The sequence below is a fragment of the Chiloscyllium plagiosum genome, unplaced genomic scaffold, assembly GCF_037043375.1.
Source record: "Chiloscyllium plagiosum isolate Xiang-an unplaced genomic scaffold, Cpla_swu_hap1 HiC_scaffold_3, whole genome shotgun sequence".
Lineage (NCBI taxonomy): Eukaryota > Metazoa > Chordata > Chondrichthyes > Orectolobiformes > Hemiscylliidae > Chiloscyllium > Chiloscyllium plagiosum.
Genome location: NW_028270141.1, coordinates 153,933,179 through 153,945,199, shown reverse-complemented (window position 1 = coordinate 153,945,199; position 12,021 = coordinate 153,933,179). Strand labels below are relative to the sequence as shown.

The window sequence follows — 12,021 nt, the reverse complement described above, 5'->3', positions numbered from 1 at the left end:
AGTTCTCTGTCACTCATGTATTTTACCAGATTTTGAGGTGAAATGAACTCTTCTGGGTGTTTATTTTGAATTAACAGAGTGGTTCACTGCCATGTCATAACAGTTTGTTAGTAATTCTGCTACTTTGTTCACTGTTAGGGTCAAATCGATAAATTGTTACTTATCAGGGATTTTATTTCATCTAACCATTCCTTTTAACAGATTATAAAGGCAAGGCAAGGTTCTCTAGGTGTTTGGGTTTAATTATCAGGGGTTTGACCTTTCCTCTTTATAACAATAGACAAGGAAATCAATGGTTATGGGATGCAGATTGTAAAGTGAAACTGAGCCCACAACCAGATCAACTGTAAATTGAATGGTAGAAGTGCCAAAGTGCCAAAGGACCTCGTCCTGCTCCTCAGCTCTATTTTCCTAAAAAGTCAGAGAAACTACAAACATTAAGGTCTCCTTTTTTTTTTAAACTGTAGGTACTGGCACAAAGCAATCAAGTGAGAAAAGAAGCTGAAAATTCAGGTCCACTCACTGAATTGGAATATTGGAAATGCATGTCTGCTAAGTTCAATTCCATCATCGAACAGCTCAGAGGCCAGCATTGCAAGGCAGTAATCAATGTTTTAAAAGCAAGTCAGTCAAAAATGTTAAAGGTAAAGACTATCAAGAAAAAGAACATGCGGTCATTTTATCACAATATTATTATTACAATAATTTTTGTAAATATTTGAATAATATTTTATAATCATAATTAGCTGAGGATTTTTGAATAGACCTGCATCAATTTTAGAAAATAAAATTATGCATATGTATCTTAAGGTTCAGTACCACTGCGCCCTCCCATTCCTTGAGCTGATGTTAACTATTGTACATCAGGTGAAATCAGTAGTGTAGACCAGATGAATACTCTGGCGAATAAGTCAGGCTAATGACAAGGTAAGAACACAATGCGATTTGCACTTTTACAATACAACAAAGACACTTGTAAAAAGTCACCTTCTCTGACACTTTCTGTAACACCATCAGTAAACAAATATATATTATACAGTTTCAAAAGTTGGTGGAATGCTATCAGAGTGAATACTGTAGAAACTCAGCATGTCTGGTAGCATTTGAGAGAAACTGGGTGCATGTTACAAGTCTGGTATGATTTCTTCTATTCTTCTGAGGTCACCTCAAAATCATTATCATTAACGTTATTTGCACAAAGCTTTAATACTTATGCAAGGAAATTTTGTATTTTGCTAAGGTAAATTTCAGGCCACTAGACTCACTGGAAGAGTTGGTAGGTTTGAAGCAGCATTCAGGGATGGGACACTATTCTGAGTTATGTGAAGTTTAGAAAGAGCCAGTCTATATAGATCTTATTTTTAGTGTACCTTTACCAGTTGGTTACAACTCAGCATCTTCTTCACTCAGTTTTCCGGAGCCTTCCATTAAAAAGACAGTATGCTTATTAACATACACATGTACTCCTGTAACAAGAAGTCCTCACTTAACATTAAACAAATAGTATTGTTTATGTTGCATTAATATAAATCTCCAATTAGAAACCTGCATTTGCAATGTGCTGCTACTGTTACACGTAAACAGCATCATACATAATGCATTCTTGCATTACTCTCATCTCGAGCCTATAAGGGCTGGATCTCTGGTCCTGTGTATGGTGGGCAGTAGACAATTGTGGGAGAGCATAGTTCATCTCAGACAAATAGAGAACATAAGAAATAGGAGCTGGACTTGGCCATTTGGCCCCTTCCACCTACTCGATGATTCAGTCAGATCATGGTTGATCTGATTGTGGCTTTAATTTCACATTCTTGCCTGAGCCTTTAGTCCTTGACTCTTGACAGCCTAAATTTCTGCCTAACTGGGCTTTCAATATATTCAGTGATCCAGCTTTGACTGCTGAATTCCAAATAGCAAGAAATGATATAGAATCGGAAGGCATAGAATCTTTGTGGATAGTGTTAAGAACAGCAAAGGAAGAATATGTGGGGAAGAAAATAAATCAGGAGATAGAAAAGGCATGTAAGAAATAATCCTGGGATCTTCAACATGCAGATGGACTGGGAAAATTGGGTTGGTAGCAGATCTCAAGAAAAAAGCTTGGTGGAATGTTTATGAGATGGTTTTTATGTAGCAGCTTGTGGTAGACGCCAATAGGTAACAGATAGTTCTGGATTTGATGATTTGTAATAAGGCAGATGGGATTAAGGAACTTCAGGTGAAGGAACCCCTAATGATAGAATTCACCCAGTGATTTGACAAGAATAATTTGTAATCAGGTGTAATTGTATTACAATTGAGTAAAGGTAACTATAAAGTCATGAATGAGGAGTTGGACAAAGTTGATTGGTCAGCAAACCTAGCAGGGAAGGTGGTGGAGCAGCAATGGCAAGAGTTTCTCTGGTAATTCAGGAGGCACAGCAGAAATTCACCCCAAGAAAGAAGCATACTTAGCAGAAGCTGAGGCAACCTTTGCTGACAAGGGACTTCAGGGACAGCATAAAAAGCAAAAGGAAAAGCGTACAATATGGTGAAGATTATTGGGATATCAGAGGATTGGGAAGCCTTCAGAAACCAACAGAAGATAACTAATTAACAATATGCGGGGAGTGAAATAGCTCCACAGAGGCTGGTATTCGTAACCAAGTCACCCTTTATTTGAACAGTTCTTGACTTTAGAACTGCCTCATTCAGAGTTAGGTACCAGAGTGTCAGCATCTTTTTATACGTCAGCTCGGGAATCTGTGATTGGAAATTGTACAAAAAAGACTCCCTGATTGGAAACTGTACAAATCCATCCACTATGTACAGGTCCCACCTCCCCAGAACTGGTCCCAATGCCCCGTAAATCTTAACCCCCTTCCTCACACAATCTTTTCAGCCAAATGTTGATTCTGTATACCCTGCCATGTCTTACACCTTTAACTTAATTAATCCTTACAATGTCAAATACTTCTAATACTAACTTGAACGTGCTGGTGTTCTCTGCTCCAATAATAATTTTTCAAAACTTACCTGCTATTTACCAACAACAGTTTCCAGAAGTTGTTTAGGCTCACGTTCGTTTACTGGCCTGAAACGCTCGCTACCAACATTCATCTCATGATGTTGTGTCTCCTGTCCTCTGAACTTTGCCTTTTGTTTTGGTTAGAGGAGAAAGGAGGGATGGAAACACTAAAGTAATGTAATGTTTTGGGTTGACCGTTCTTTAACACCATGTTCTTCCACGATGCCTGTCACACCAGCACTGACTGCAAAGTCAACTCCCAGAGTGCAAATGAGCAATGTCTCAGCACCCTCTGATTATATTTGCTAATACCTGAAGAATCTGGCAGATTACAATCAGTGCATCCACTTTCTCTGCAGCCATTTGAATTATGATTCTTTGTTTAAGATAATCAGTTTGATAGGACTTGTCAATATTAAATCCATTACTATTCCTATTACTTTTTCTCTCGTAGCTCTTATCATTTTGTATTCTTTCTTCCCTTTTGCCACTTGATTTTTTTTGACTAACTTTAGGATGCTTTTCATCTCTTCTGCTTTGAAGACAATTGCAAAATATTTGTTCAAAGCCTTTGCTATTTCCCAATATTAATTCCATAGACTCACCTGCTAAAGGGCCAGAATTCACTTACTGCTATTCCTTTTATATACATGTAGAAGTTTTGACTGTCTTCCTATATTTTTCTACTTCTCTTTCATAATTCACTTTTTATTTCCTTTTGTAAAGGCTTTCTTTGCTTTCCTTTCGGTAAATCTCTGTGAATTTAATCATATCTCTTCCAGAAACCAGTTGGTGGCACAGTGACACAGTGGTTAGCACTGCTGCCTCACAGCGCCAGAGACCCGGGTTCAATTCCCACCTCAGGCCACTCTCTGTGTGGAGTTTGCACATTCTCCCCGTGTCTGCATGGGTTTCCTCCAGGTGCCCCGGTTTCCTCCCACAATCCAAAAGTGTGCAGGTTAGGTCAATTGGCCAGGCTAAATTGCCCGTAGTGTTAGGTGAAGAGATAAATGTAGGGGAATGTAGGGTCTGGGTGGGTTGCGCTTCGGCGGGTCAATGTGGACTTGTTGGGCCGAAGGGCTTGTTTCCACACTGTAAGTAATCTAAAAACCTTATTCTTGAACATGTGTTTGCAAAGCTCATGCCTCTAATGCCTTTTCCTCCCTCATACCTCCATAGCCTTCTACTTCTGAAGAAATGTTCTCACCAACTCCAAAAGGAACTCAGGACTTCACCCCCTTCCTGATGAAGAGCTTATGCCCGAAATGTCAATTCTCCTGCTCCTCGGATGCTACCTGATCTGCTTTGCTTTTCCAGCACCACAGTTTTGGCTCAGGACTTCACACCTATAGTGACTGCTAACAGTATAAGCCCTGATATTATGGGCTTTTTCCCCCTCCATGAACATTTCTCACTATTGTACTGATTTCACCCTGTATTGATAGAGCTGTCTCTTTTTCCTTTCCTCCTGTCTTCCAAATGGTCAATCATCCTTGAACATTTCAGGTTCCAGCTTTGGTGGCCTCAAAACCATGGGAGGAAACATGTGAAGAATGGCTGTTGGAGATTAATTTAGATAAATGTGAGCAGGACGTACACAGTCAGTGGTAGGGCCCTGGGGAGTGTTGTACAACAGAGAGATCTTGTCTTCTATGCTCGCTTTGAGCAGAACTTCGGCAGAGAGGTAACATCTATTCCAACAAGTCCTGATGAACCTATCAGATCAGAGATAAGATCAGTTTTTCTTTGTGCGAAGCCATGGAAAGCAATGGAACCAGATGGAGTACCAGGCCGTGCACTCAGAGCATGCACAGATCAACTGACAGAGGTTTTCTCGGACATCTTCAACCTCTCCCTGCAGCAGGCCACTGTCCCTGCCTGTTTCAAGAGGTCCAACATCATCCTGTGCCTAAGAAGGCTCATTCTGCATGTTTTAATGACTACCGCCTAATGGCCCTAACTTTGGTAGTCATGAAATACTTTGAAAGACTGGTCATGGCATTAATCAACTCCAGCCGCCCCACTTCTCTTGACCCACTCCAATTTGCCTATCAGACCAACAAATCCACGTCAGATGCCAAATGACTTGCCCTTCCTTTCTCTCTAGAACATGTTGACACCAAGAACAGCTATGTAAGAATGCTACACATTGACAACAGTTCAGCCTTCAATACTATTATCCCCTCGAGACTGATGTGTTTTGTTTCAAACATTACATGCGTTCAAACTTTACATGCATTCAAATACAGTGCCTTAAGTTTTGTCCTTTTATTATTTTCATAATCTCTAATTGTATCTGCTGATTTGCTTGTATATTTGCCTTATCTGTTCCTTCCTATCATTGTGGCGCTGGAAAAGCACAGCAGGTCAGGCAGTATCCGAGGATCAGGAATGCAGTCCTCACTTTCTCCTTCCTATTATTGTCAGGTTATAATTTCCTACATTAATTCCTTCCTCAGTTGCATTTTCTCTACCCTTTGCTTCATTGTAACTTCCCAAACTGAGCCCTGGCCTCCACTAATTAGTTTAAACCTGTTCTACTTGCTTGATTATACAATTTATAACAACACCAGTCCCATTATGGTTCCAGCGTAGACTGTCCTACCAATACAGCTGCAGTATGATGCCAATGTGCCACAAACCAGAACTCACTTCTCCCATACCAGCCTTTCACCCATGCATTCATTTCTCTAACCTTGTTTACCCAATGCCAATTTGCAGGTGTCCCAGGTAATAATCCAGAGATTATTCCCTTTGAGATTTAGCTTCTTAATTTGATGCCGAGATCTTTATAGTGGCTATGCAGAACCTCTTTCCCAATTCTACCTATGTCATTGGTACCAACATGTACCATGACAGCTAGATTCACCCCCTCCCAAATCCTGATCCAGCCCACAGTGAAGATCCTGAACCCTAGCACCAGACAGACATCGTAGCTATCTGGACTCATTTTTTTTCACAAGAAAATGTCACTCTCCCAGCTAGGCTGACCCCCTACTGCCACTACATTCCTTTTACACCTTCCTCTCTCCCCCTGAGCTTGGATGGCTATCTGTACCACAGTGCCATGGTCATTTTGTTCATCCATCCTACAGCTGCACTTTGTCCAAATAATCTAAGAGACCATCAAACCTCTTGAACATTTGCAAAAGTTAACTCCTGTATTCTTGTACTCTGGATCCCCTGACTGTCTCATGGGCAGTCACATCCTATTATCTTTGACTAATGTCCATATCAGAACACACTATTCTAAGAGTTGTGACTGCCTCCTAGTACAAACAATCAAGTTATGATACATTGCAGTGAATGTAAGTCAGGTGAAACTGCTTGAATTTCAAACACTTAGGTACCTGGGACTTCGATGTTGTGGCCATTTCGGAGACACGGATAAAGCAGGTTGAGGAATGGATGTTGCAGGTTCCAGGGTTTAGATCTTTCATTAAAAACAGGTAAGGCGGTAAAAGAGAGAGTGGTGTGGCTTTGTTAGTCAAGGATAGTTTAACGGTGGCTGAGAGAACTTTTGTTGAGGACCCATCTACTGAGATAGTGTGGGCTGAGATTAGAAGCAGGAGAGGAGAGGTCACACTGCTTGTAGTTTTTTTATCGGCCTTCGCAGAGTTCCAGGGAGATGAAAGAGAAGATTAGCAAAATTATTCTGGTTAGGAGTGAAAGGAATAGGGTGGTCATTATGGGGGACTTTACCTTCCCCAACATTGACTGGAAGTGCTATAACACCAGTACATTGCATGGATCAGTTTTTGTCCAATGTGTACAGGAGGGTTTCCTGACACAGTTTGTTAAAGGGCCGACAAGAGGGGAGGCCACACTGGATCTAGTTCTTGGTAATGAACCAGGCCAGGTGTTTGATTTAGTTGTAGGTGAGCACTTTGGAGAGGGTGACCATAATTCAGTTACGATTAGTTTAGCGATGGAAAGGGATAGGTACATGCCACAGGTCAAGAGTTATCGATGGGGCAAGGGCAATTATAATGCGATTAGGCAATAATTAGGATGTGTAGAATGGGGTAGCAAAATGCAGGGGATGCAGACAATGGAAATGTGGAGCTGGTTTAAGGAACAGGTATTGCGTGTCCTTGATACGTATGTCCCTGTCAGGCAGGGAGGAACTGATAAGGTAAGGCAACCGTGGTTTACTACAGAAATTACATCTCTTGTTAAGAAGAAGGAGACTTATGTGTTGATGAGGCAAGATGGTTCAGATGAGGTGATGGAAAGTTACAGATCAGCTAGGAAGGATTTAAAGAGAGAGTTAAGAAGAGCAAAGAGAGGACACAAGCAGTCTTTAGCAAATAGAATAAAAGCGAATCCTAAAGCTTTCTATAGGTATGTAAGGAATAAAAGGATGATTAGGGTAGGAATAGGGCCAGTCAAAGACAGAAGTGGGAAGTTGAGTGTGGACCCTGTGGAGATTGGAGAGGTGCTAAACGAACATTTCTCATCAGTTTTCACTCAGGAAAAGGAGAATGTTGTAGAAGAGAAGAATGAGGTACGAGATGTTAGACTAGAATGGATCGAGGTTAGTTACGAACAGGTGTTATCAATTCTAGAAGGAGTGAAAGTAGACAAGTCCCCTGGGCCGGATGAGATTTATCTGAGGATTCTCTGGGAAGCTAGGGAGGAGCTAGCAGAGCCTTTGGCTTTGATATTTGAGTTGTCATTGTCTACAGGTTTTGTACCAGAGGACTGGAGGATTGCAAATGTTGTGCCCTTGTTCAAGAAGGGCAGTAGAGATGACCCAGGTAATTATAGAACAGTGAGCCTTACTTCCATTATAGGAAAGGTTTTGGATAGGATTGTAAGAGATAGGATTTATAATCATCGAGCAAGCAACAATTTGATTTCAGATAGTCAACATGGTTTCGTCAAGGGCAGGTTGTGTTTCACAAACCTCATTGAGTTTTATGAGAAGGTGACCAAGCATGTAGATGAGGGTAGGGCAGTTGACGTGGTATAATGGACTTCAGTAAAGCCTTTGATAAGGTTCCACATGGTAGGCTGTTAGAGAAAATGCAGAGGCGTGGAATTGAGGGTGATCTAGGAGTTTGGATTAGAAACTGGCTTTCTGAAAGAAGGCAGTGAGTGGTGGTTGATGGAAAATATTCAGTCTGGAGTCCAGTTACTCGTGTTGTGCCATAAGGATCTGTTTTGGGACCACTACTGTTTGTCATTTTTATAAATGGCTTAGATACAGACATAGGTGGATGGATTAGTATGTTTGCAGATGACACTAAAGTCGGTGGAGTAGTGGACAGTTTGGAAGAATGTTACAGGTTACAGGGGAACTTGGATAAACTGCAGAATTGGGCTGAGAGGTGGCAAATGAAGTTCAATGCAGCTAAATGTGAGGTGATGCACTTTGGGAAGAATAACAGGAAGGCAGAGTACTGGGTCAATGGAAAGATTCTTGGTAGTGTGGATGTGCAGAGGGATCTTGGTGTTCATGTACATAGATCCCTGAAAGTTGCCACCCAGGTAGATAGTGCTGTTAAGAAGGCATGTTAGGTTTCATTCGTAGAGGGATTGAATTCTGGAGCCACAATATCATGGTGCACCTAGACAAAACGCTGGTGCGGCCACACTTGGAATATTTCGGGAAGGATGTGGAAGAATTGGAAATGGTGCAGAGGAAATTTACCAGGATGTTGCCTGGTCTGGAGGGAAGGTCTTATGAGAAAATGCTGAGAGACTTGGGTCTGTTCTCATTGGAAAGAAGAAGGCTAAGAGGGGAGTTGATCGAGACATAGAAGATGATCAGAGGATTAGATAGAGTAGACAGTGAAAGTCTTTTTCCTAGGATGATGATGTCAGCTTGTACGAGTGGGCATAATTACAAATTGAGGGGTGATAGATTTAAGACTGATGTCAGAGGCAGGTTCTCTATGCAGAGAGTGGTAAGGGCGTGGAATGCCCTACCTGCTAATATAGTCAACTCAGCCACATTAGGGAGATTTAAACAATCTTAGATAAACACATGGATGATTTTGGGATAGTGTAGGGGACGAGCTGAGAATAGTTCACAGGTCGGCGTGACATCGAAAGCTGAAGGGCCTGTTCTGTGCTGTATTGTTCTTTGTTCTATGATCTATTTCTTAATGACAGATTTGTTTGCAGAAAATCACAATGGTATCCTTGAGCTCCGACATACTACAGCTTTGACAGACCACATGTACTGCCATTCTTAATGAGTTTTTAATTAATTATTCAGTTATATCATTCACTTAATTATATTGCATTTTTGTGAATAACAGTAACTTTACCACCAACATGTACACAATGTTAAAACTTGATAGAAGAATAAGCTGCAATCAAACAACAGATACTCATGTTTGATAAACAGTTGGCTGTGTCAAATCTTCATGTGATGCTAGGTTTGATCTTTCTGTTGTCAAATCCTCCCTTTCAAAAACCAGCAAATGAAAATATAGATTTTGTGATGTTCATGAAATAACTCTACAGAGGCCAGTATCTAAATTATCCTCTAATAATACTTGAACACTGCTTGACTATAAGAACTGCCATATACAGAGATGGAAATGTGTTGCTGGAAAAGCGCAGCAGGTCAGGCAGCATCTAGGGAACAGGAGAATCGACGTTTCGGGCATTAGCCCTTCTTCCTCATTCCTGAAGAAGGGCTAATGCCCGAAACGTCGATTCTCCTGTTCCCTAGATGCTGCCTGACCTGCTGCGCTTTTCCAGCAACACATTTCCATCTCTGATCTCCAGCATCTGCAGACCTCACTTTCTGCCATATACAGAGCCAGCCAACAGAATGTCAACACCCCTGACGTTCAAACTTTTTACGTCAGTCAGGTCTCCCTGATTGGATCAGATTAACTGCCCCAATTAGGGAACTTCTGTAATGTCCAGCTGGCTAACCTCGTTACAGGCACCACATCCCTCCCATCACAATATACGAGGCATGGTTAGTAAGGTTGCTGATGACAACAAAATTGCTGGTATGGTGGACAGTGAAGAAAGTTATCAAAGATTAAAAAGTGATCTTGATCAGTTGAGTAAATGGGTTAAAGCATTGCGAATGAAGTTGGATTTGGATAATTGCAATTTTATTGAATTTTGGTAAGACAAATGAGGGTAGGACATATACAATTAAAAGTACGGCACTGGGTAGTGTTGTAGAACAGAGAGACCTAGGGGTTCAGGCACGTAATTCTTTGAAATTTTCATCAAAGTTAGACAGGCTGATTAAGGAGGCATTACGCACTATTCTAAGAGTTGTGACTACATTCTAGTACAAAGAATCAAGTTATGATACATTATAGTGACTACTTGCTCAGACCTTTGAGTATAGTATTGGGACATAATTTTGAGGTTACAGGACATTGGTGCGGCCCTTACTGGAATTCTGTGTGCAGTCTGGTTGCTCTGCCAAATGAAGGATATTATTAAATTGGAGAAGGTTCGGAAAAGATTTACCAGGATGTTGATGGGAATGGAAGAATGGAGTTATAAAAATAGGCAGTAGACTGGGACTTTATTCACTGGAGAGTAGGAGGTTGAAGGTGACCTTGTAGAAGTTTTTAAAATTATGCGGGGCACAGATAAGATGAATAGTGTATCCCCTAGGTTTGGGGGGTTCAAAAGGAGGATGAATTTTTTAAAAAGGACATGAGGGGCAACTTTCTTACACAGGGTGGAATGAACGGCCAGAGGAAGTGGTGGATGCAGGTACTGTTGCAACATTTAAAAGACATTTGGAATATGCAAGGTTGGGAGGGATATGGGCCAAATACAGGCAAATGGGTCTAGTTTACTTTGGGAACATGGTCAGTGTGAACTAGTTGGATCAAAGAGTCTGTTTTCATGCTATGTAACTCTATTAATGTATGTGTCTGTGTACATGGAAATAGGCTGGTCCTTTCTCTTTCAGAGCCTCTTTGAGCATTTTATTACTGAGTCAGGTTCCTCCAACTCGGTGTCTGACACAGGTGGTGTGTAACGAACAGGAGCTCTCCTCATGTGTCAGGACCGCCTCGGTAGACTTTCACTCTTCTTCTAGTGGCAAAGGCACCGAGGTGGTTATGTCTGTCATATCCTTCTCTGATTCAGAGGACCTGACAAAGTTTGATGGAGATGGTAAATCCACAGGTTGGAGCAGCGTTTTTGAACCTATTCAAACTTATGCATCACTGGTCTTGACCTTACATCAACCATGTATTTTATCCATCTGGGTCATTTCTGCAATTCCTACACCAAACATAGCCCTGTACCTAACTGTCTCTCTCACTTGGCAGAGTCTTGCGTCCAGCATTGGAGATAATGATGCTGTCTCATCCCCCCACCAGGTTCTAGGAAGATCAGATTTAACCTGATGCAGAGCCTTTGACCCCTCAACAACCCTGCTGGTGCTATTTACCACCCCCTGAGAAAATGTATGGGAAATAACATCACCATAGGAAATGACATCAGCAACCCAAAGAAACACAAACATATAAATAGAAAGCAGGAATCATCAGCAATGCTTTGTCCAGAGGCTCACTGAAAATGTTACCTAGTATGGTGAAGAAACATCTGAACATGAACCTTCCTGCTCAACGAGCAAACCTACATCCAGATGCTATCCATGTAGTTACATGAGGGGTGGACCTTTAATCAAACAGGAGTCATGACAGCTTACTATCTAGCAAGGTTTTGGCTGTTTCTTCAGTCCAGCCTTCTAATGTTTAAACCTCTTTTGCCAAGTCATTGGATGATTGTTGGAATGGAGTTGTTCTTATATATTGAATAATGTCCTGTTACTTGTGACCAATGCTTCCTGGAGCCAGTGTATTACAAATGATGTGCACAGTTTTTCTATCGTCGTCCCAATGTTTGCTGAATGGACTCTATGCATGTCCAACCACTTTGAGTGGGCATCTACAATCTCTAAGAACATTGAATCCATGGAAGGACCTGTGTAGTCGACATACAACTGAGTCCAAGGTTTACCCAGCCATTACCATGGATGTGGTGGTAGGTTTTGTCCTTGTTGACAA

At 41.3% G+C, this 12,021-nt stretch overlaps 1 protein-coding gene across 1 annotated transcript in view; it reads left to right on the top strand.

The window, feature by feature from the left end:
- The window catches only part of LOC122540179 (dynein axonemal heavy chain 8-like), a 1,258,818-nt gene that overhangs the window by 132,649 nt on the left and 1,114,148 nt on the right, over positions 1-12,021 (top strand). The window contains exon 7 of the mRNA XM_087976819.1: positions 468-644. Within this exon, the coding sequence (XP_087832945.1) occupies positions 468-644 (177 nt within the window). The remainder of the gene's footprint in view (positions 1-467; positions 645-12,021) is intronic.